Here is a 26980-nt window from a genome sequence, read left to right as displayed (position 1 = left end):
AGAGTAAGCTTATGCAAGAGTGTCTATACCATAGCAGAGTCTATTCCATTTTAGACCGGCTTAGGCCTAAGGTAGAATGCGCCTCTGGGACAGACATTTGGACTCTCAAACTTTTTCAATTCTTTTCTGATCTACCACTTATTGGGGTTCATTTTGAAGATCTTTGAGTAAGAAAAACTTTCATCGTCTGTAGTTAGTTTTTTTTGAAAATCGAAAATTTTACTTTTCTCCATAGAGTTAACACTTTTCTCCATAGAGTTAACACAGGGATGGCGGCCATTTTGAATTTCAATATCGGTAAATTTTGGGTAAATTGTTTCTCTAGTACCAAAATTTGCACGGTTACCTTCAATTTTTATTCTCGATTTTGAAAGAGAATTGTTGAAAGATTCCTTGAGGAAAATTTAAGCAAAAGTTTAAGTCTTTCACTTCCGAGGCGCATACTACCTTGAGCGCTCGACAGTGATTGGCTCCGACATATTACTTGACATTTTTGCTCATAACGATGCGATTTGTTATCAAGACCATAGCCTCTCGGTACAAATCTACACATTTACATCTCAATTTAGTATAAGAGTAGAACTTGCGATTCGTTAGCTATGCAACGTCGGATTTGATAATGACTCACCGGCAGTAAAAAACAACAACAAAAAAACGAACCAAAAACAACACCAAAACATAAACAAAAGAAAATAACTTAACCAGTAGCGGAAAAGCTTCATGTTGGAAATGAACGTTTTTATCCTTTAGATAGTAGGTAATGGTCTAGCAAGCGACCCTTCACGTCAGGCTATGCGGATCCAAAACCCTGAAACCTGCGACTATGCAAACCCATGAGAGTTAGCATGAATGTACGCATGGCACATTCACCAATAAAGCTCCAATAACTGAATGTTATGCATTATTTACATGATTTTATTTTCAAACCAAAGCTGGTTTGTGTAAATGTGCCAACTGAAGGACGTGTATTGAACTGTCACTACTCACTGATTCGGACCCTGTCTACGCGTTTAACAGGTTAAATAACAAACGGGTGCCACACTCACAAAATGGCGCTCCCATGGAAAAGTACAAATAATGCAGTATTTCATGCACATACACAACGTGATCATAAAAGAAACAAGGATGATGCTATTTACTTGAATGCATGACATACGATGGCCAACATTTTCTTGAAAACAAAAACATTTTGTTTGAAAACGGGGGATATTTTGAGATCGGTTTATTACACATTCGCAGTTATTGAGGCTTTAACTCTCGCAGCGATACAGACGTGCATTGCTTGTGCCTGTCATTGGGTATCAACTCACGTGGACAATGATGTACCGACAACAAGAATACACGTCAAAGCAAGTCTCTCGTGAAGGTTCCACTTTTCGATGGCGACAGCTATGACGAACACACCGAATATGAAGAGTACCGGATCTCTGAGGTAGGCGGAGGCAGTATCTGCAGCGTTCATGACCCCAAGAGCAGGAAACATGAAGATTGGTATCACCGAGGTGATGGAAAGTGGCATCACCTCAAACATCCAATATATGCAGACCAAGAGTAACACGAAAGCGCATCTTGCTTCCTACAAAGAATGAAACAAAAAAACGTGTATTACCACAATTGCCCGTGAAACGCATGAATTAATGACACGGCCGCGACATTTAATCATGATAACACTCGTTAATGATATGTCTGAGTAATAAAAGTCTGTAAGCTGTAGCTTTAATATAAATGTATTTTCTGTTATTTTTCGTTTGTTTCAAGATATAGTTTCTTGTTCTAGTACCCTTGACACATTGACATGCCTGCTAGTAGATTGGCAACACAGCATGTATATGTTGAATGTTCTGTTTTATGGTTATATCTAAACTCTGTTCATTGAGAATTCATTTGTCAACAAGAACACCAACACGTTGTACACAATGCGTCGTGCTGGAAATTTCTATCAATTGCTACGTCATCGTGCTTTCACGAAATATCCAAATAACGAAATACGATCAAAATTTGAAACTGTGATCACTCGAGACAAAAGGTAAATAGACTTAAAAGTAACGTGTATAGTTAAAGCAAAACATAGGGCCTTAAACTGGTAACATCAAAACATGAAAGAATATGTACTGAATATGAGAACAGTATCTTCAGACATACCCGAAGTCTGCCTTAATTATATGTCAGACCAGTGCGCCCTCAAATAGTCAACTTTAGCCTACTACACAGTCTGATATAGCTGTATAGGCAGAGGGGTTGGTAAAGTTGGCCATGCGAGTGGGCACTATATGGTGCATCACTGGTAAAAATCACGTAGGATGGCATATTGATAGACAGTCCGAAAGAATAAATACACACGCTGACTCATATATAAAACACTGTAAATTGCAAAAAAGAGAAACATGATTTTGTCACCGAAATAGAACTATTTAGGCTTAAGGTAGAACGCGCCTCGAAAGTGAAAGACTTGAACTTTTGCTCCAAAATTTTGTTTAAGGGATCTTTCAACTATTCTCTTTTAAAATCAAGAATAAACTAGAGAAACAAATAACCCAAGATTTACCGATATTTAATATTCAAAATAGCCGCCATCGCTGCGTTAACTCTATGGAGAAATAAAATATTCGAATTTCGAAAAACTAAGCCGGGGAAAAGTTTTCTTACACCAAGAGCTTTAAAATGAATACCCGGGCCCACAGGTGGTATATCAGAAAAGAATTGTAAAAGGTTGGGAGTCCGAATATGTGTCCTCGAGGCGCGATCTACTTTGAAACAGTGAAAGGAATGCAATTTGACAATTAAGCCTGTAATTTTCTTTCTTGTTTTATTGAGGTGGAAAACGCCGATAATCATGCAGTGACCCTACCATTTCCACTTTGTTCTATTTGTCGCCAGGCGGCAACACATGGATCTGATTGCTGATCGTGCCTGGCACAATTCAAACTTTAGTGCTTTGTTTACTCATTGAGCCAGACAGTTTGCCGCAGTCCAAACACGTTATAACTTATACTTTGTTCAAGTTGGTGAATTTAAAAAAAAATAAAATCATTTGCAAAAGCCCTCCTTGAGTCTCTTCTATTTTCATAAAAACCTAATAAGAATTTGGCAGGCAAGGTCATCAGGTTTTCCGTGCTATCGGACGCGTTACCTTTGAGTCTGCGCAGTAGTGAGTTAGTTTCTGCCGGATTCACCTGTGATACCGGGTGAAACTCCCCTCTATCGCGTTCGCTCCACTCATCGCCGTCACCAAACTCACACGTTTCATATAAAAACAGAGCACATATAATTGCGTTCACCCACTCACATGTTTACAAAGCACTTGAACCATTAACGAATGGGTTAAGCAATCTTCAACAAAAAATTGACATTTTGTACATTCTATTGGTTCTGGAGAAGCCAGAATTTTTATAATTTTATGAACAGTTGACCTTGGCAGAAAGGGTAGACAAGACTAGTTATAGGTCTGTTTCTCATCCTAGGTTTCTTGCAAGGGTGATTCAATGGCTTCGTGTTTTCATTTCCCGTTTTTTGTTTGTTTTGTACTGACAATATCCGACTTCCGAAATATAACATTCTTCAGATTCTCCATTCGAGCAATTTGAGTAATCAGTCTTGCTAAAGAGAATAACAATTTTCTATACTGCATTCTTCCTGTAAGCCACAAATGTCATAATTCTAGTAGTTCAAAAAGTAAACAGTCAAGACTTGCATCTTTTTTGAGACTGAATATTGCGCGCAGTTTCCTTGCTACATACCATACAATCCTTTTAGACATGTACCTTATAATTCTGCAAGTTTGTCAGTTTTAGGGGACATGAATGACAATAAATACTTTTCTCTTTATGTTTACAAATGAGACATATGCACATTCGTGCTTCTAACAATCTGTATCGATTGCTGCAAGATGGCGCATTATTTTCAGATGACGTTGATCGATCCCTCAACTTTTTCGCAAGCATTGCCGATAGATTTTTTCACGAAAACAGGACCCTGAAAAAAAATCAACATCAGTAACATTCTTCACATGTTTCAAAATTAATGCCGACCAGGTGGAGACCGTTAAAGAATTGTGAGATTTTGAGATACCAAAGGTATTGTCAACTTAGCCTGTTCTGTCTTGAACATTTATTGCAGGTTGTTATAACTTACCACACTTCCAATCAAGAGCAGAGGACACAATATAATTGGTGTGAGAATCATTACTAACAAACCACGTAGAGCCCACAGTACCAGGAAAAACGTCTTTATTCTAGACCTCATCTTCATACTGAGAATATAGCAAAGGGAAAATTAATGCACTTTGTGTCGTTATATATATATATATATATATATATATATATATATATATATATATATATATATATATATATATATATATATATATATATATATATATATCGTTGGCAGAAATGACGGGATTAAGTGACTATTATAATAAATAATAGATATATCATAATATGAATATTTAGGCTCGTATAATGTAGATATCGTAGATTCCAAAATACAAATAGTTTGATTTACAACTATTGCACTGTTTGTCCATTAACGGCAAAAAGGACGCAAAGCGTTTCTCATTTATGAAAACCACAATTTATTGATTTGCTTAAAAATACCTAAAGTCTCTACGAAACTAGAGCATATCATGCACATTTCCCTCGATATCCCATTTGGTCACATGAAATCGCCTCTATAAGACAGAATATTTTATTCCTCTCATGACTCAAAAACAGCGATTACTGATGAACTTTTGTATTCATATATTCGTGGGTCGATCTAGATTTGATTGGTTCGTGGAAGCTGTAGCTTGCATTATAATGAGACAAATTCTCAAAAGTAATGATATCAAACTGTCGTGCAACGTCTGAAGAGTCCGTGGACATAGTGTGACTTTGAAATTATAGTAATAACTCCGTTGATGTTTTATATGAATAACGTCGCGTAGGCATGGCGTACTCATCTGTTATCTCATTTACATACATGGCGAATTATGCTAATTTTGCCTTGCATTAAAACTGAATGCAATTAATATGACCGGACTTCTGAGGTACATTTATTACTTATGCAGAAAGTTTGGTGAGTGTGACATACTAGTTATTAGCCCCTTTACATATTGAATAAGTAATTTTCTGTAATTAGGCAACATAAAAAACTCACCGAATTTGAACCGACTTTTTGGGACATCGGTCCAATTCCAATTTGATAGTTATTTCCGCCATAGTATCAAAAGATACTGAGCCTCGCCCCAAATGAAATGGGGAAATCAGGCATTTAGTATATTGGAAATTTAAGAAACGGAAATAGTGTATTGTTGGAAATAGAATTTATCAGACGGAACTTTGGATGGCCGCAAAGTGCCATCCTCACAGCAGTATATATACCTATTTCCTGCATTTCAATCTTGGGTCGAAAATTTTTAAATTCAAAAATAGACCTAAAATTAAATAATCAAGATGATTAAACCATCTGAAAAGTGACAATTAGCCCTATTATGGTTGAAGATGCAAATTGGTTTATTGGTTGGCCGAAATGTGCCACGGAGTTTTAAAGCTCCCTGATGGCTCGTTGTTGCAGCTACTGTTCGCAGACGATAAGTTATGGTTTGTGTGATCCGTGACAAATAGCGGCCAACTGTTTACTACAACAAGTTTTCAATAAAAGAATTTGAAAATAGATTTTTGTTGATTTTTGTGGTAAATTAAAATCTGTCGCATATTGGAATATACCCCTATTTCTATTTTCTATTTTCAACATCAGTTTATCATTTCGAAATAAGCATAGTGGTGCTACTGCGTGGCAAAAGCGGCCAAACGCTCTGTCCAGCTATAGGGAGAGCTCAGTTGTTATGGCCGGGGGTGGGCCGGCAAACTCTTCCTGTGCATCAGTGAAAATAAGTTAACCCCCTACCATTACACCAAAATGTTGATGACCCTCATTCTTTTAAGATGACAGAAATTTCATGACCCCCCATTGTTTGAGTAAAGCTGCACACACAAACACCTCTGGAGGCGCGCGGGGGTGGTGGGGGTGGTGGGGTGGGGGTGGGCAATAGAATCCGAAAAAAGATTCTCAGATTTTATCAAATGACCCCACTTTACAAAATCACAATGTGTTAACGATCAAATTTCCCCCTCTGACTTCCTACAATTTTGAAATTCCCCCTGAAAGGGATTGAACAGATATTACGGGTGGATGACAATTTCTTTGTGCAAACATGTGGTACAATATTTTGAAACTTGGATTTAATTGATAATTAGCTCTTGATAATGTTGATTCGTTATACATGGTAGTCTATGAGAAAACTATGTAATACTTTTCAATACAAAACTGATACGTGATATCAGTAAACTATACCTTATCTCTAGCTATTGCCTATTTCATGCCAAAGATGAACCATCATGGTGTGAATCTTCAATTTTGTCTTCTTCCAAAAATGTTAATTCATAACAGGTTAAGTGCAACTACTTAATATAATTGTATAATGTAAATTTACCAGCCTAAACAGATGTACATCTGTACTATACAGAATTGCTTTTGTTTTGCACAGGTTCTTTCTTTTCTGTTTAATTTTGATTTCTAGCGAATATGGTTTTTGTCTTTATGTTTTTTGTCTCCTTGTTCAATGTTCTATGTCAGGTTATTAATTGTAATTGTTTTGTTTGCCCTACCTCTTGCCAGTCCGAGGATCATTTTGCCTTTCTCATTTTCGGCTGAGGATCTGGGTTTCTTGTGTATCTTCTTTTTATTGATTATTTTACAAAACTAGCAATATCTATGCATTTATAGATATTTGATAATTGACATAATGTACTTAATTGGAATAGGGTTGTTATAACTGATATGTGTACAAAATTTTGACTTTGGAATTTCACAGAAAATGGTCTTCCCCTACATATGGGAGCCTATGATAAAATTGTGAATATTTTTTTTCTAATGAAAAACTTGCTATACTTGTGCATATACAGACGTTGAATGATTAACATAATAGTACTTGATTAGAATCTGATGGTTACAGGTGCATATTTTGTGTACAAGAAATGTGATTTTGGAATATCACTGAAAATGTTCATCCACTATACATGGGACTCTATGAGGAAACTATGAATAATTTTTTCCCTATACAAAACAAGCTAAATCTGTGTATTTATAGACGTTTGATGATTCATTTTAATGTACCAATTAGACTAGGTTGGTTGCAAGTGGATGGGTGTGCAAGAAATTTGATTTTGGAATTACACCGAAATGTAGATTCACTATACATGGTAGTTTATGAGGAAACTATGAATAATTTTTTTCCAATACAAAACAAGCTAAATCTGTATACTGACAGACATTTGATAATTCATCTTAATGTACTTGATTAGACTAGGGTAGTTACAATGGATGTGGGTGCAAGAATTGGATTTTGGAATTTCTTCGAAATGTAGATTCACTGTACAAAGTAGTCTGTGAGGAAACTATGAGTTCTCTTTTTCCAATACAAATTTAGCTAAATCTGAGTGTGTATTTATAGACGTTTGATAATTGACATAAATGTACTTAATTGGAATGAAGTTGTTACAACTGGTATGTGTACAAAAATGACTTTGGAATTTCACCGAAAATGTGTATCCACTATACATGGGAGCCTATGATAAAACTGTGAATATTTTTTTTACAATGCTAAATTAACTTCATCTGTCCTTTTATAGGTGTTGGACAGTTGATACAAATGTACTTGATTCAAATAGGGTATTTGAAAGTTCAGATGTGGACCATAATTATGATATCGGAATTTCAGCTAAAAGTATAATTTCACTTTTAATGGTACTAGTAGTCTACAGGTAACTGTGTTAATTTTTTTCCCTGAAAAAACTTGCTATAACTCTAATATGTAAGTGAAAGGAATTGTTCATTGCCCTCAGTGAACTCGATTTACAATAAGACAAGCCTCAGAGTTGCCAAGGCAAGATGTTCATATGATAGACTATTATGACAAAGAATTATACTTTTGTTCAGATTTAAAGTTACATGACTTCACAGAATGGAATCATGCAGCGAATTATTTTATCTCCCGGAACATTTTTGAACAATGAAACTGCTTTTCGAGGGGACGGATACTTAAAAAAATTAAGTGACCCCCTCTCTGTGCTGTTTGAAAAATACATGACCCCCCTTTGCAGTTTTCAAATTTATGGTGAACCCCCGGATTTTGCCGGCCCACCCCCGGCCGTAATAACTGAACGCTTCCTTATTAGGCCGACGTAAATTCAAATAGGAAATGCAGGCAATTTCCTATTTTCAATTTGGTGCAGACATGCGCAATGACATTTGGCGCCGCTAACCTAGACAGCAAAGGGAGTTCGACGTTATTAGGATTACATTTTAACAAAAGTGTATCAAAAATTATCCCGCGGAATGGACAGAATTTGGACTTCAAACACTGAACCTTGTTAAAAGTGGCACATGCTGGCGCGCGTATTAAAGTTCGAAACGAAAGAAGGCAGATCAAAATATGTCATCTCCTATTCAAGTTTGAATTATTAGAGCACGTGATCTTTGTCCCTCCATAGCCAACCGAAACTTAATTTAGTATGCGCATGGCATGCACAAAAAGTAATGATCCTGCTATAAAAATGGGGCCAAAAATCTGAAACTCTTGATAACGAAGAAAACGTTAAATTTGTTGAGATTGTCGACAGTCGTTTGCGCATTTTCGTCGCTGCTGTAGGGCTTGACACGGCTGAATCTGAGGGTCAATGCATGGCGCAAGCCGTAAGCATTCGCCATCATGCCTACGGCATTCCCGACTCGCGCCTTCGGCTCTACGCTTGCAGCCCCGGGCCCCACCACAACCACCCCAATCCTGTAAGTGCTTGAGACCATAACAAAACTCACAAGGGACTGTCGACAGTCTGAGATGTTTGCCCCGTCCCAACCAGGCCCTGGCAACAGGTGGGGACTTTGACAAATTGTACCGAGAAGAAAGCATCTCTCCCAGGCATCCGTTTGGTTCGATAAATTTATTGACTCATACATAGCTGACTATTTTTGCATGCGAGAGGCTCTTTCATATAACCCCGGTACGCGGTGTTGGCACACGAAAAGCTTGGTACCCATGCTTTCTCCGCAAAATTTTCAAAACACCCCTTACTGGCATTAAATCTAAGTGTGAGTGAGATAATTGCAAATACAGTTTCAACCATGTTAACGTTATATAGACCAATGACACTGTCTTGACACATCAATGTAGTCTTTGTTGTTGTCTAACAGCTGACCGCTACAGTCTGGAACAACAAGACAAATTTTGGGAAAAGAGTATACATAATGATGTCCTAAGTAACATTAGACACATTTTCAGCTCGGTGCTGGAATGGCTGTACGTCTAAAAAATTATTTACCATATTTCAAAGTGGTATTCTAACCAATTAATGGATAAACGTTTGCAAAATGTAACCCTTTTCCGTGTTTTCCAGATATGAACTGAAATGCTCACGTGTTTCATGATATATTGCAGTTATGTGTAAATTTGAACCTTTGCCACGTGTTTTTGACTTCATTGAAAGTATTATGATCAACATAATAAACAATGTTCACCGCAGATTAATTCTAATCAATAAAAATATTAAATTTCTTTGACTGCTGTCATTGTATCACCACATTATATAGCAAGTGTACGTAATTACCTTTTCCTTCAAGCTATATATGCCAAACTGTGAAAGCTCATTAGATATGCAAATTATAAACTAGCTGACATGAAAATGTGAAACGACTTTCAATATTGTTTTAACCTGGTACATTAATCAATGTAAATAGCATGTTTCGCCAACTTTGATGAAGTAAATCCCAGTATATATCCGTAATTAGAAAAGATAATTGAAAATGCAAATAAGGACTTGGCTGAAGAGACAATCCTTAACGATTTTCAATAACGTTGTATCATAGTATCTTTAATGTATATAGCAAGTTGCATCAACTTCGGTCCCGTCAATTTAGATATATATCCCTAATTACGAAAGTTCGTTAAATATGCAAATTAGGAATTGGCTGATGTAAAAGTGCTTAATGACTTTCAAGAATGTTGTATCATAGTACCTTCAATATACATACCAAGTTTGGTAAATTTTGGTCAAGTCAATTCAGGTATATATCCCAAATTAGGAAAGTTCATTAAATGTGCAAATCAGGAATTGGTTTAAGTTAAAATGCTTAATGACTTTCAATAATGTTAAATCATAGTATCTTCAATATGCAATCCAAGTTTGGTCAATTTTGATCAAGTCAAATTAGATATATATCCCTAATTAGGAAAGTTAATTAAATATGCAAATTAGCAACTATCTTTCATGTCACCCCTTAATGGTTTCCATTGCTGATATATCTTAGTGTGATCACCATTTGTAGCAAATTTAATCAAATTGTTTGCAGTCGTTCTCAATGTAGAGGCGTTTTTTCTAAAATCATTAATTATGCAATGAGCAAAAAGTAAGCAAGCCACACCCACCAAAAACTGATCAGTTCTTGCCATTTGCAAACTGAATCTATGTACCAGATTTGAATCTGATCTTATGAGCTGTTTTTGAGATATCGGGCGCACAGACAGACAGACAGACAGACAGACAAACATCGCTGCGACATTAACCCCCGTGTGTTAACACGTGAGCTAAAAATCAGGCTTTTCTGCAATATTGAAATATTACAATTTTTCAGCAAAAGCGATTCTACATCACTCCAAAATTGAAGAATATATTTGCACTAAAAAAAAAGATAGACTATGTCTTCCACCCATTCATTACAAAAAGTACATTTGTCATGTGTGATTACATTTCATATTTTTAACAATTTATTGGTAGCTATTGTACGTGTAAGAATGTTGTACTGAAAGCTTTGCAGGGCAGTATCGTCTGTAATTTTGAAGGTCAATTGAAAGAATTTTTTTAGGTCACCAACATGAAATCTTTCTATCCACTTGGTCGTATTGACTTGTGTTTTAACTTTGTTCATAACCGTACTTTGAAAAAGACTTAAATATACTTTCCTACATATGCTACACATGCTTTTCTGCAATATTGGGTACACGCTTGGGTATCTATTTTCCCCACCATCGAGTTTATGACACTATTATCAAGAGAAAATCTGGCACCAAATATAAGAATCCACCAGCGGGCTGATGTGTCGATGAATGTAACTTACAGTGTAACAATTATATATATATTATTATGGAAATCCGGTCACGACATGCGACATACGACCTGAGACCTCGGTATTTAGACCTAGGTGTAACCTGCGACTTCACAACAGCGACCTGCGTCCTGCGTGTTTGTCAAACTGCGACCTGCGACTTCACTGTCACATCTCGCAGGCAGGCCCACAATCGATCTGCGACTTACAAACTGCGAGATGAATAATGTCTAGGGATGGGTGGGGTGCATGGTCACCGAATCTAAATACAACAACCACAGAATACTTCTTCAGGCCTAAAGTAGGTCATTTCGATCTGTGAAATAGCCACCTCTTTAGGAAACAACATATATATCAAAATGCTTGTTGAAGTATGCCTATCAAAACAAATTTTATTCATGAAAATCAGATATTTCGAGGTATCAAAAACGGAGGAGTGAGGGACATAGTGCGGGACACGCAAACTGTAATTTATGGCACTCTGAGGGACGTCCCTCACTGTGTAAAATATGGGACTCTGAGGGAACGTCCCGCAGAGAGTTAAAAACTGGACTCTGAGGGACGCGGGCGCCCCCAACGATGTGCATTGGTATAGCACAAAATCACGATCTGGCCCATGGAGATCGGGCTTACTAAACATTGACGTCGAGGCATGTAATAAAGGTACGACGCGCCCTCTTTGATGTCTGTGTCAGTGACGCAACATGCTACTGCGCATATCTGCACCAAATTGAAAATAGCAAATAGACTGTATTTCTTATTTTCAATTTACTTCAGGTTGATGAATGAACAAGACATTGGGTTGGCCTCAATCTGCTATCCGGAATTACCAATCCGTGGCACTTTGCGGCCACTCCATTTTCTAATTTAGGTATTCCATTAGAAAATAGAAATTAGACTAATAATCAATTTTTAAACGTTTCTTCACTTTGATGAAGCGCATTTTGGTCCTTTTCGAAATGAACAAATTCTCAACGGTGGTGAAAATATGAGAAATTGGTAAAAACCCTTGTGAGGATGGTACTTTGCGGCCAATCAGTATTTCATTTGTACACGTCATCGTAAATGCTAGTTATCTTAGAAACGTGCCTATTTTCATTTATGTAAGGTAACTCTGTGCAGTGCCGTGTTCACCTTTCAAAACTGCAAGTGGAAATTGGCGACTGCAACCTAATTTCCAATTTCCCATTTTCCCATTTCCTATTTGAGTTTGGGTGTGGTCTATGCTAAGGAGAGGCGGAGCATGAGATGAGTTATCATGGCATCTAAATTGATACATGTTAGCTGTGGAAACGCAGCTATCCGTTTGCAGGGTAGCGTGCGTCACTATGCGGGTAATACCTTTTTATGACCCGCATAGCGACACACGCTACCCCGCCAACATTGCAACAGGTAGCTGTGTTTCCACAGCTAGATACATGTCTAAGCATTCCCGTGAATATTACGATTAGGCTAATCATAATTCAGTTCACCGCCTAATTACGAATCAGCCTGTTCTTGTACGTCTTTTGGAAGTATTTCTGACAGAAATGAAGGGATTGACATGATTTAATTATTCAGTTTCTCCACTGTTGTAGCATTGCGTGCCCATACAACTACTCTGGTGGCAAAATTAGTTGTATTCAGCCACAGGAAGTTGTCCTATCCAGAAATATCATGCCGGTCAAGTCAACATCGAGACTGTTAAGCTGTTCAACCTCAGTTCAACGTTCAACCGTTGGTTTTTGAAATTGAGTGCAATACACAGCTGTGATCATCTGCTGAATGGGTAACATCAGCCGACCACCAAAAAATCTAAGCTTACTCTACGAAGTTCATGAAGTTGGAACATTGTCTGGCGGGAGGTCAGACTTAGAGTCAAAACAATGACATGACCACCAGATCCAAACACTCCATGCTTGCTGATATGCACGTTAAATAAAACATAATTCTCCGACGAAGACGTCGCATTACAATTTAATTTACATGTAATATATGTACAGTGTCTTAGAGCGGTTGATTCCAAGGCTCTTGATTCAATGCAAGCGAACCGCCAGCCGTCACTGATACAATAGCATCGGTGACGGCTGGCGGTTGGCTAGCTCTGCATGGCAGGGCTGTGTGTTACCGGCATTACACGGCCTCCCACCACAGCCCTGCAGACTGATATAGAAAGAACCGCTGGTCCACCTGCAGAAACACGGCGGGCAGTTTATCCGCCGAAAACAGCCGATTTTGAATCCAAAACTTGCATTGATCTTCGTTTTCGAGCACACCCACCTCGCCTGGGTACACGATGTGCCCAGCCGCGCTTGTAAACTTACGCAAATCCTAATTTTCTCTCTCTATGCGAGGGAAGCATTCGTAACCGCCGCCATTGTTATTGTCATTCAACCCATGAGCACTCGGGCGAAAACCAGCCTTGCTAACAAAAGAGCATCGCGCGATATAGAGCTTCTAAAGTCGACGGTCGCGTTCTGAGAGGAGTGGAACAAGAGAAAATTGTGAAATATATAAAATCCTGAGGAGAAAAAAAGAAAATTATTTTGTCAACAGAAAATGATCATCGTAGATTGTACAAAGCTGAGTGGTGGTTAGAAATGATATTTATTACAGTGTGCAACATCGCGATGCTCTTTTGTTAGCCAGGCTGGTTTTCGCCCGAGTGCTCATGGGTTGAATGACAATAACAATGGTGGCGGTTACGAATGCTTCCCTCGCATAGAGAGAGAAAATTAGGCTTTGCGTAAGTTTAAAAGCGCGGCTGGGCACATCGTGTACCCAGGCGAGGTGGGCGTGCTCGATAACGAAGATCAATGCAAGTTTTGGATTCAAAATCGGCTGTTTTCGGCGGATAAACTGCCCGCCGTGTTTCTGCAGGTGGACCAGCGGTTCTTTCTATATCAGTCTGCAGGGCTGTGGTGGGAGGCCGTGTAACGCCGGGAACACACAGCCCTGCCATGCAGAACTAATTCGCTTATAACTTTCACTTTGACCATGCTCGCCACAGGCACCGCCATAGTTGACAGCACTTTTCAACTACGTCGGCGCCTGTAATGCTCGCGGCGCGCACAGCCACTGAGGTATGTAATTTTGGTATGGGACAGGTCTAGCCAAGGAAAGGAAAGTAGCAAAACGTTTAACCCTGGAGCTAGAAACGGACAAGCTCCATGGTTTAACAAAACATTCAACGCGCAGAGTATGTCACAAACTTTTGTGATTTGTTGGCTATCCCTCAGTACACACGCCGTGAAATTCACTGCACTGCTGATGACCATTCATAATGTTGCTACCTACTATTTGGTTGGAGGGAGAAAGCACATTTGACATTGACCGAAAATTCAATTCAATTAAAAAAACATTGACAAAGGAAAGTAAAACTTTGTTGAAATATTTAAGTGATATGTCAATCGTCATCTTGTCACTGTTTGGCTCAATCTGATTGGCTGTTTCGAAATGTCCATCATTTACATCAGGGGGAATTCTAATAGACCACGCCTGAACTCAAATAGAAATTAGGATTTTGGATCGAATTTGCAGTTTGCTTTTCAACATAGCATATGGCCATTCGGACATTGATAAAGTGAAATGCGATTTGACAAACGACTTTTGGAAAGTTAAAAGGAAAATAAATAGGTATTAGTTAAACAGAATTTTGAAAAAGATAGGATTTTCAAATATCGAATGAAGCTTTCCAAGCAAAATTCTGATTGGCCGCAATGTACCATCCTCACAAGGCTTTTTACTTATTTCTCACACTTTAACTTTAGGCAAAATCTAATATATTTAGAAAAGGGCCAAATACGCTTCATCTGCTTGCCTAAAATATTTAAAATTTGATAATTACCCTTCATTCTATCTATTTTTTTAATTGAATACTTAATTAGAAAATGGAGTGGCCGCAAAGTGCCACGGATTGTATTAGTTAAACAGAATTTTGAAAAAGATAGGATTTTCAAATATCGAATGAAGCTTTCCCAGCAAAATTCTTATTGGCCGCAATGTACCATCCTCACAAGGCTTTTTACTTATTTCTCACTCTTTAACTTTAGGCAAAATCTAATATAATTAAAAAAAGGCCAAATGCGCTTCATCTGCTCGCCTAAAATAATTGAAATTTGATAATTACCCTTCATTCTATTTTTTAATTGAATACCTAAATTAGAAAATGAAGTGGCCGCAAAGTGCCACGACATTATTACCATTATGGACATTTTCAAATCATACGCTGATATTGAAACTAGGAAATAGAAATATGAGTATATTTCAATATTATTTATTATTTTATATTATTTTAGCGTACAAGAAAAATTAACAGAAAGTCTATTTTCAAATTCCTTTATTGAAATCTCGTTGCGGTAAACAGGTTGGCCGCGATTTGTCAAGGAGTTTTTGAATGTTGAATAGCAGAGATTCTGTTATAAAAATTCAACATAACTAATTGCTAAAAAATCGCTTTGCTCAAAGGAAGTTTAAACCGTGTGATCGTTTATCGGGAACCACCGCCTTCTTCAATGTGTTGTCTTTGCGGCCAGTCTTTAGGCTGCGTTCACAAATAACGATTAGGGGGGGCTGGAGGAATCTCGATTGAAATCTTATTTTTTTTCAGATCCCCCCTAAGTACCCTAAAAAAATTTCAAATGCCCCCCCCTCTATATGGTCAAAATTTTTCAAGTCCCCCCCCCAAAAACTATCACAGGCCGCATTTTGTAAAGGATGTCAGCGCAGAAAAAATAAAGATGTATTGCGCCGTTCTGCTCACAGGTGTTCAACACTACCTGTATTAGCACTTTGTATAGTCATATTCCCAAGGCAAGTTCTTTAAATGCATCAGTGAATTTTTTTAGATTTATTGGTCTAAAAGCCAACTTTAGTTAATCCAACTCTGGCCAGGTCAATTGCTCCTGTTGAAGAGCACACAAAATGCAATCATGAGAGAGTAGGAAAATTGTGAATTCTGGCTAATTGCCGTATTGCACAGTGACCTACCAAAAATTGTTTCAAAACTACAAGACCTATATGAATTAGATGCTACTCAAAATTGACAATACCGGAAGGTTAAAATATTCCATCATATAAATGTTTTAATCTCTGAAATTTTGGGTGTGATAATTGCAAATTCGGTTAAAAAATAAATAATTCCATTTGGTCACATATTTTTTCCTTTAGTCTTTACTATTCAAAGTTTTACTTCTGTATCATTTTATAATAAGAGTGTGAAAATTTTGAAAATCAAGCATGGTGACCCCATCTTTTTTCTTTAATATTTGATTATTCTCATATGCCAGAATTCAAACATTTCTACGTTTTCTTCCATGTGTTGCTCTCTGGCCTGATCTTGTGTACAAGTGAGTTTCACTGTCATGAGTGTCATTTGACCAAAACTCTTCTTCAACTACAATGTACATCAGAGTCAGAGCTGTCTCTGTCACTGTTCAGGTATGCAGTGACAGTGACACTGCAGTAGCAGGGTAGTATCTGATAGTGACACTACTCGTAGGCAGTAGCTGTAATAACTTTGATAATTTTGGCAATATTTTTGTTCAGTTTTACAACTGCGTTCTTGTTCTACTCCCTACAGCATGTTGAATTGTCCAGTATTCAGCTTGCTATCACAGCCTATGTATGTGTACCATGCATTTGTATCACTGACAACTGACTGTCCTATGGCGCGTAATCAAGGCCAATATTCTAACTCCCCATTTTCAACTATACAACTCGACATTCAACATTCAAACTCCCCATTTTCAACTATACAAAGCGACATTCAACATTGAAACTCCACATTTTCAACTATACAATGCCGCATTTTCAACTTTCGAACTCCCCATTTTCAACTATACAATGCCGCATTTTCAACTTTCGAACTCCCCATTTTCAACTATACAATGCCGCATTTTCAACTTTCGAACTCCCCATTTTCAACTATACAATGCCGCATTTTCAACTATCGAAGCCATAGGTCCCCCTAGACCACAAGCCAGCGAACACAAGCCAAAATTAGCATACATATAGTCAAATACGTCTTCAAAAAATCGTCGGTGTCATTTTACATGAAACTACTTATCACTTTGTTAGGGAGTCCCAAACACACGGTGACCTCGCAGTTACTTTTGAACACGGACGACACCGAGTTTGTTCGTGACCACGTCATTGGTAGTTTGTCTAGGCTGCTACTTGACCTTGACCAGCCCGACAGACGGGGAGATGTGTTACGTAGGTGTGAGAGTCTTGTTAGACTTTTGTCACAGTTAGGCCTAAGTGGCATTTGAATGTGTAGTGAGCGTATTGTCCAGCTGGTGCAAGCCGCTCAACGTGAAATACATGATGTTGAACATAGTGGTCACGGTGTAATAAAGGGAAAGTGGCTTCACTCATCAGCCATCTCGTCTTGTATGTGGTTTGGTGTGTTTAGTGTTAGCTCTGCATTGCACTGGGCTGTGTGTTACCGGCGTTATACGGCCTCCCACTACATGTGGTTGGAGGCCGTATAACGCCGGTAAGGCCGCGTTCAAAAAAAATGGTGAGGGGGGGGGGGCTGGAGGAATCGCGATTGAAATCTTATTTTTTTTCAGATCCCCCCCTCAATACCCTCAAAAATTTTCAAGTCCCCCCCTCGATACCCTCAAAAATTTTCAAGTCCCCCCCCAAATACCATATAGCCGCATATTAATTAGGAATGCACGCAGAGTAAAAAAAAACATGTAATGTGTCGTTCTGCACGCAAATGTTCAACACTACCTCTCATCAGCAGGTTGTAGAGCCATATACCTAGTAGGGCAAGTTCTTAAATTGATTCATTTTTAAATGCATCAGTGAACTTTTTGGATTTCTCAGTCTAAGCCGACTTGAGTATATCCAACTGTGGCCAGTTCAATGGCACCAGCTGAAAAGCACACAAAATGACAATCATGAGAGAGTATGAAAATTGTGTATTCCTAGCTACGTTTAACCAAATTGTGAAAAAATGAGCACAGTGACCTACCGAGAATTTTTTTTTCAAACGTACAAGACATATGTACAACTTAGATGCCACTTATAAAATGTTTTACAAAATTGACAATACTGGAAGGTTAAAATATTCCATGAAATTAATGTTTTAATCTCAGAAATTTTGGGTGCAATAATGGCAAATTTGATAAAAAATAAAAGATTCCATTTAGTCACACATTTTTCCATTTAAATTAGAGTCTTTACTGTTCAAAGTTTTACTTTTGTGTTATTGGTACAATGAGATGTGAAAATTTCATTCACTGCATGAACTTGAAATGAATGGTTTTATATATTGATTTTAAGTGATTTTAGAAAAACTGACTTTTCATCGTACATTTATATAAGATCAAGTATGGTGACCCCATCTTTTTTCTCTAATATTTGATTCTTCTCATATGCCAGAATTCAAATATCCATGGTAACTGTTAGTCCCCTAGTCTTCTATGCGTTGCTCTCTGGCTGAATCTTGTGTACAAGTAGATGTATGTTTCACTGTCAATTGTGTGTCTTATGACCGAAACTCTTCTTAAACTACATCAGAGTCAGAGCTACATATATCACTGTCACTGCCAGTATGTAGTAGCAGGGCAGTAGTTGTATTAACTTTTTATTTTGACAATATTTTTGTTCAGTTTATACAATTGTGTTCTTGTTCTACTCCCTACAGAATGTTGAGCTATCCAGTATTCAGCTTGCCAACACACCCTACGTGTACCGTGCATTTGCATCATTCAATTATCACCAATATTTAGACAAACGGGCTTTGTTGACAAACTGAATATTGTGTTTTTCAGCAGCATGCTGTAGAGAGACACCAAGAAACTGTGTTTGATACATTGCATAGAAATATTGAAAAATTATCAACAGTTGTAGCTCCTGCCCCATTACAAGGCCAACTTGTTCTACGAAAATTTAATGGCATTCATACATTTTTAGACTTTTTTGAGATTAAAGACATAAAATATGACAAAACGGTTCTAGATTTTGTTCAATTATTACTAACATTAGAACCATTGGACGACATCAAAATGTTGGGAGTCAAAATATTTTCAGGTCCCCCCCCCCTATAGGCAGAGCAAAACTTTCAAGTCCCCCCCCTCGACTACCCCAAAAAATTTCGAATCCCCCCCTGAATTCCTCCAGCCCCCCCCCTCACCACTTTTTTTGAACGCGGCCTAACACACAGCCCTGCCTAGCCCTGCGTACGATGCTGTGTGTTCCGCTACAGCTAATCGCCACGCTCACCAGGCGATTAGCTGTAGCGGAACACACAGCATCGTACGCAGGGCTAAGCCCTGCCATGCAGGGCTAGTTTAGTGTTTGAGTTGTGTTTTGGCTGTAATAGTGTGGAAATTAATAAGCGAGTTGTTAATTTTAAAATAAGCCATGGCGAGCCACGCATGCATGCTCTTGATTAGACGACATGATAGCGACCGAATTAGGCCTACGTGATGGCGGAGGTCGGCGGTAAATCTTGATAGCATCACAAGTGTTTCCAGTCCATATTTTTGGACCCTCTAGAACATCACATAGGAATAACTCTAAAACTCCGAAACGTCATGTGACGTATCTATGACGCGTTCTGACGTAGTATAGCCCAGAAGGAAAAACGTGGGTAACTACAATGAAGCAAGTTAGGGATGCCTAGGGAGAATGCGAATCCTAAATGTTGAGTTCGAGAGTTGAAAATGTGGAGTTCGAAAGTTGAAAATGGGGAATAGCAATCCCAAATGTTGAGTTCGATAGTTGAATGTTGAGTTGTAAGCTTATAGTTGAAAATGGGGAGTTTGAATGTTGAATGTCGAGTTGTATAGTTGAAAATGGGGAGTTTGAATGTTAAATGTCGAGTTGTATAGTTGAAAATGGGGAGTTTGAATGTTGAATGTCGAGTTGTATAGTTGAAAATGGGGAGTTAGAATATTGGCCTTGATTACGCGCCATAGACTGTCAGTCTTGACTCCAATTAAAGTATCACCAAATACATATTTATATTTATATATACAGGCTTTGTCGACAAAATAAATATAGTGTGTTTGAGCCTGCTGTAGGGAGATAGCAAGAAACTGTAGTTGTTATATTGCATAGAAATATTGCAGAAATCATTAGACAGTTGCAGCTTCTGCCTTGTCACGAGGCTCGTTTGTTTTTTACGACAAATCACACGTTTAGATTTTTTTTCAAGATAAAAGTCATGAAATGTGACAAAATGGTTCTAGATTTTGTTAAATTATTACAAACATTACAACATTTTGATGACATAAAAATGGTATTAATTTTTCATTGAATTACCTACAAAAACTTGGAATTGGAAAATGTAAAACTCAAAGGGACCCAAAAATTTTCAAGTCCCCCCTACAGGTAGAGCAAAATTTTCAAGTCCCCCCCTCCACTACCCCCAAAATTTTCGAATCCCCACCCTGAATTCCTCAAGCCCCCCCCTAACCGTTTTTTTGTGAACGCAGCCTTACTCCTTGAGGTTGCAATCAAGTTGTTGTACAGCTCCTCTAACACGGGTCACTTTGTACCGGGCATTTCTGTTATTATCAAATTTCATGCTCTGAAGCCTTCATCTGAACCTCGTTGCAGGGGACGGACGGTCCTTTCAGACGAGACAATAGGAAGCATATATCAAAGTGCACGGCGCAAAATGCCTTATTCCTGCCATTTAGGTCAAGGCTTAGCAGAAGACAACACAATGGTGAGTTTACGCTCACTTCCAGCTGATACTACTCAAATGTTTATAAATATAAACATGCCTAGTTGGTGGCCTTGCATTGCACCACAGGGGGCTCATACTTGTTTATTTGTGTCTGTGTTTGTTTGTGTGTATGTGTTTGTGTTTGTTTATTTGTTGTTTTTAATAAAATAACAGCGAAAAGCTATTTTGTTAATATTTGTCAATAAAGAGTAGTTTATTTATTTGTTTGTTTGTTTGTTGATACGTATTTCCGATGGTTAGGGTTAGGGTTAGGCTTAAATTAGTGTTAGGGTTAGGGTTAGGCTTAAGTTAGGGTTAGGGTTAGGGTTAGACTTATTCACTCCCTCTATATATATATATTGAGACTCAATATATAGAGGGAGTGAATAAGTCTAACCCTAACCCTAACCCTAACTTAAGCCTAACCCTAACCCTAACCCTAACTTAAGCCTTACCCTAACCCTAACCATCGGAAACACGTATCAACAAACAAACAAACAAACAAACAAACAAACAAATAAATAAATAAACTGCTCTTTATTGACAAATATTAACAAAATAGCTTTTCGCTGTTATTTTATTAAAAATAACAAATAAACAAACACAAACACATACACACAAACAAACACAGACACAAATAAACAAGTACGAGCCCCCTGTGATTGCACTGGAAAGTTTCACCCGTTTCATCGAGTACGAATCCAAAATGTTGAGTTCGAATATTGGTATTGATTTCGCTTCATACTGCAAGGAAATCAAGGTCAACTGAAAACGTGGGAACCACTTTGAGGTCAGGGACCACTTTGAGGTCTTCACAGACGGTCCTTTCAGACGAGACAATAGGAAGCATAGTTCAAAGTGTAAGGCACACAATGCCTGATTGCTATTTAGGCCAAGGCTTAGGGGAAGACGATACAATCGTGAGTTTAAGCTCACTTCTAGCTGATACGACTCGAATGTCCATAAATATAAACATGCCTGGTTGGTGGCCTTGCATTGCACTGGAAAGTTTCACCCGTTTCACCGATTATCTAGGCCAGTCGCGTCAATCCGTGTTAGTTTTGTTGACTGAACAAGTCCAAATCACGACTCGTACTCCCTCATCCCGACGTCGACTACGGTAGATAATTATTAGCATAAATGTGATCGAGGAATGCCCATTCATGGAGATAGAGAGATTGAAAATCTTTTCTGTATTCTAGCTTCCTTTACAATTTCTTCATGTGTAAGTCGATTTAGGAAAGTGATTGAAAGTTTGAGTGGTGTTCAATAATTGTGCCTAAATCAGCACGAATTGAGCGGAAAAAGTATTTAAGTAGGACTGTTCAATCAGACATAATGTCCATTGAAGTTACAGAAATATTTTTGGTGCAGTGGGCAGGTTTACTGCAATGCAAGTTGTATTTGTCCTGTGCCATTTTCATCACTTTGTTCAGCAATTTTTTGTATGGGTACACTGTTGAATACTTCGAGTGCAAACTCATGTCTCAAATTGGTTTATGCTATCACTGTATGCACTGTAGATGTCTGTGTTTACACTTTGCCACCCATGGAGTTACTGCAGCCAGATCAAGTTTCAAGTTTGAGGTGAATTACAGAAGTGCTTTGGTAATTACTGATCAAAGTCTCAATATCATCAGCGAAGTTGCTGGGCAATTTGCAAGTTTGGTGTCCGGATAAGTCGTAAAACCACAGATAAACCACAGTAAACCAGGATGGGATGGCCATATCCTAATTTCGTTCAAGTTGTCGACGTAAGACATATACAGTTGACTTAAGTTACTAAAACCAGATGACGCTTTCATTTTCGAGAGGCCTTCCTTATGCACAGTGGGCTTAGTATTTGAAACAGACATAGTAACCGTAACGTCGAGATAATATTTTCAGTCATTAGTTTAAAACGAAAACAAAAAGTATTCTTCCTTTTTCTTTTGAAGGTATACTTTAAATACAATTTATTAGCCCGGCAAACATTCTCCATTATGTAGAATATGCATAATTTTTGTTGACAAATGAATTCCACTCTGAACTTAGTCTAGTGGTCTGCTTTATCACGTGACTGGGCAATACACACATACAAGCTGTCGTCAAGCAATTGACACTCTGACTCGATTTTGGGAACAGAGCAATTAACCGTCTTTTACATACAGAACAAGAATTATTGGAAATTCTTCCCGCTGACGGAGTTTTACATTGTTTTATGGACTTAGTGAACATCCCTTTTACGGTCTTGCCTGTCGTCTTTCTGGCCTTTTTTTCATGGTTCGTCTACAATATTTGAACTGTAGGCCGGACAGAAAAAAATTTGCGATGTTCCGGTAACCCGACCTACCCTATTTTTTACCTCCGGACCCTAAACTGTTTAGGGCTACGTAAACACGGAAGTAAAAAAAAGGAAGAAAAAACTCGTAAAATCACGCGTTCGTTACTTGACATTTGATTTTTGCTTGAACGAGGATGTCTTTTATGTTTTTTCCCCTTTTATATGTATAATGCATTTTTCTGGAAATGTTGTGGTCCGTGTTTGACCACCCTGAACCCCTGAAAAATGCATATTTAAAAATAAAAATCCTGCCGACCTACCTACGTTATTTTGAAAACCATGTTATCGGAACAGCACAATTTATATTTTTGGCCACATCATCGATTGCTATCCCGAATAGCAACAGCTGTTTTTCACTGTTGTCAAACATATCAAGATCGTCTTTGCTCTGAGTAAGTCTGTTTCTTCAGACATTCTTAAAATGTGAGTCCCCGGCCCTTTTAAATAAACTTTACTATAATTGCTATACTATTCTGAAAAGAAAGAAGGCTTTTCAACATGTCACTGTTGGCTTGACCCCAAGTCACGTCGCATTACTGACAGAAAAGAAATAACTTTGTGAGTTTGAAAAATCATGCGTAACTATAACAATCGATGGCAAAGATCATGGTTAAATGATGTGTGGTGCGATCACTGCGTCGCTTTATCATGCCAGCTGTATACAAAACTTGACACAATGCGTATGACGCTATCCGACTTAATAGATGGACCATTAGATCTTGGCAGGGGGGTGGTCAAAAACAGAAAAAAAAATTTCAGAGCAGAAAGTTAGGAAAAAAAATCTTCAAACTAGTTTGCAAAATAAAAAATAAATAAATAAGAAGACAAATGCGTAAAAAAAATCTGCAAAAGTCTTTAAAATCTTGAATTTTTTTTAGGAAGCAACTTTCTGTATTTTTAGTACATCCTCCAGGCACAATTTTAATTTTAATTTATACAATTTATACATTGACTGTATCCCTAATACTGGAAGTTGTGATTATCTTATCTTTTCAGGACTTTTGTATTCTGATCACTTGAAAATTATAAAATTATAGAGCCTGTTTCCTACTTGTTTCCTGCGTACAAACCAAGCAGGTACACTAAGTAAAACATTGAAACTATGGTATGGTTGTCAAGACAGAAAGTTATATTTGCCTTTCAAGATTGAAGGTAAACAGATGCAGGCCACATCAGGTCCATTTTTTCACAGCATTTTATTGCAATGATGAATGCAAGAATGGGTGAACAAGTATAAACACGTCAATAATGATAAAACAACATATCAAGTCATTATGTATTATTTTGCTTTTCTTTTTTCTCAAAAAAAGCCTCAAAAAACAACAGCAACACATTTTTTAACATTCAACAATACACTACGTAAAGTGCCATCTATCCAACAAATCCCAACACAAAAACACACAAAAGGGTTGAACTTTGAAAGTTTCTCGATAACAAATACTGAATAAATCTGCATGAATAATCGTTTGTGTGTAGCAAATGCTGAATGACAATTATCTGAAGAATTTTTCCACCACAAAAAAGAGCATGATTTAAACAATCTTAAGGGACTTATGTAGCAAATTTCAAAGAAATTGGACAAGCCCTTTCAGAGAATACGGATTTTTTGACCATGAATGGCATAAATTGCCCTAAAAAGACAAATATTAAAATTTCACCACATCTATACACATCCAATCAATTTGCACATGCTGCTACAGAGAAATAGATGTTTTGATCAAAAGAGGGCAACAATTGCTCTAAAAATACAAATATGCAAATTTCACTATATTTTGCAAACAGCTTCTCAGCTTGTCAAAATCAATTGTAAATCATGAGCTATGCATGAAGTTTGGTAGGGTGAATGTAGGCATTTCACTACGCAGTAGAAAGGGAAGCCAGGAAACCAAAATAGTCAATTTTCAAAACTATAGGAAGCTACTGAGGAGCAAGAAGACCATGTTTCAGAGGAAGATGTGTAATCTGAAAAAAATGCTCCCCAAGTGCCACCAAATAAAACCATTTAATCTCTATTTTTCAAAAGCTCCAACGGCAGGAGGGGGACACCCCCCTCGTGACCTCCCCCCACAAAAATACTCCACAAGTGCCACCAAATAACACCACTTGCGCGGTCGCTTGTGGTGCTTCGCACCACATCTTTGCCCTCTTTATCCTCAGACAGCGATGAACTAAAAAAAATTATAAATCTGAAAATTGCACAGCTAATCTCAATTGCAAAAATTTTTTTTTAGAAATTTACAATAGTAAAAAAATTTCACAATTTCATTGTGACCACCCCCTCCCAAGATCTAATGGTCCATCCCTAAAAGGAAACATCGTCCAATGGATACAATGGGAGCATTCTATCTGTGCTGAGACAGCCGAAAATTACTTGAAAACAAACCTGTGTGGCATGTTCCTGCAAAGTCACTACACCTTTAAAATTCGATACCAATGGTGTAGCATTTGAAAGGACGACAAAGTTCATGTACAGGTTCTTGTTATTTTTATCTCAAGTCATTCTCATCAAACATTATCACCAAACGATACAAACAAATTGATCGGTACTAGTGCCATGTCTTTGCTGTAATGTATCGAATTGTTTTAGATAAAAACTACCCAAATGTATACATACTTACTGCCTGTATGGAGTGCCACGGTGCGATTAAAATCAAGTTTCAAGCCTCCACCTTGGATACAACGATCACGTCTTGTGGGAACGGACTGAACTCATCAGGACTCACGGTCAGGGTAACCTGAACAGAAACGGTCATCTCTTGAGGGCGCTCTACCCACAATACAGTGTATTCAAGCCACGGAGGTTGTGCAAACAATGGAAGGCACGAAAATGGAAACACCTGTAGCAAAGGCACTCTCTATCATGCTCTCGAAATCGTGACCAGTGATTTTGCTGCTTTTTCAAGACGATGTCGCCATAGGAACGGAAGGAGTATGACATGTGTGTGGAACCAAGGAAAGCTTTATAAAGAATGAGTATGATCGTAAAGGTTCCATAAATTCTTGTAGTACAAGATGCTAAAATAATGCAACATTCAAGTTGCTGTGTCAGAACATCGAGGAACACAGCAATTATTCTCAATACTTGCGATTCTTTGACCCTCCGTGGCTCCTGTTCCCTGATAACCAAACTAAATTAGATGAACATATTTTACAGCTGAATGATATCAGATTTCGAGTGGCAACTTCAGTTCAGTCATGGAAATTATGGCTTCTGTTAGATGAGCTGTGTGGCGATTCAATATTGATGATGATCAGCCGCCTCGCTTTCAAGCATCAGTCCCATGTAGAGGTTTCCAACTCTCAACCTGTAGGTTACGGTCTCATCTGGCGAAGAATTGATTGCCACTCTTGTCGCTATGATGATGACGATGGAGATGATGATGATGATGGTGATGATGATGATGATGATGATGATGATGATGATGATGATGATGATGATTGAAGTTGCTGTTGTTGATCTGTTTTTCTTGTTGATGATGGTGATGGTGATGTTGTTGTTGTTGTTGTTGTTGTTGTTGTTGTTGTGATTTCGTCTGTCAATTAGGGGGATCAATCATCTGATATTTATGGAGAGTGTCAATCAGGCGACTGAAGGAGACTCAGACTAAGACTAAGAAACTTGTTGACGAGGAAACAATAAATACGACATTTATTGTCTAGTTTCAATAAACATGTTGTGCCATATCGGTATACCAACAGCCGAAATGTCCGATATTGGCTTCATGATTTGTTGATAGAGAAATTCATAATCGTCACCACCACTAGTTTGTGTCATAAGCAATGACTGGGGAGAAACAGGAAAACCGCGCATTTGTGAATGGTTTGGATACAGAATACACGTTAAACCT

The 26980-nt window shown here is 38.0% G+C and overlaps 1 protein-coding gene across 1 annotated transcript in view; it reads right to left on the bottom strand.

Annotated features, from left to right (window-relative positions):
* LOC139131313 (solute carrier family 13 member 1-like) overlaps positions 1-25860 on the bottom strand; it is a 33295-nt gene extending 7435 nt beyond the window's left edge. The window contains exons 1-3 of the mRNA XM_070697321.1: positions 25751-25860; positions 4132-4249; positions 1311-1576 (exon numbers count right to left, since the gene is read on the bottom strand). Of these exons, the coding sequence (XP_070553422.1) occupies positions 1311-1576; positions 4132-4248 (383 nt within the window). The 5' untranslated portion in view covers position 4249; positions 25751-25860. The remainder of the gene's footprint in view (positions 1-1310; positions 1577-4131; positions 4250-25750) is intronic.
* Positions 25861-26980: the final 1120 nt, after the last annotated feature.

The sequence above is a fragment of the Ptychodera flava genome, chromosome 4 (assembly GCF_041260155.1).
Source record: "Ptychodera flava strain L36383 chromosome 4, AS_Pfla_20210202, whole genome shotgun sequence".
Lineage (NCBI taxonomy): Eukaryota > Metazoa > Hemichordata > Enteropneusta > Ptychoderidae > Ptychodera > Ptychodera flava.
This window is presented reverse-complemented; position numbering and strand designations above follow the sequence as displayed.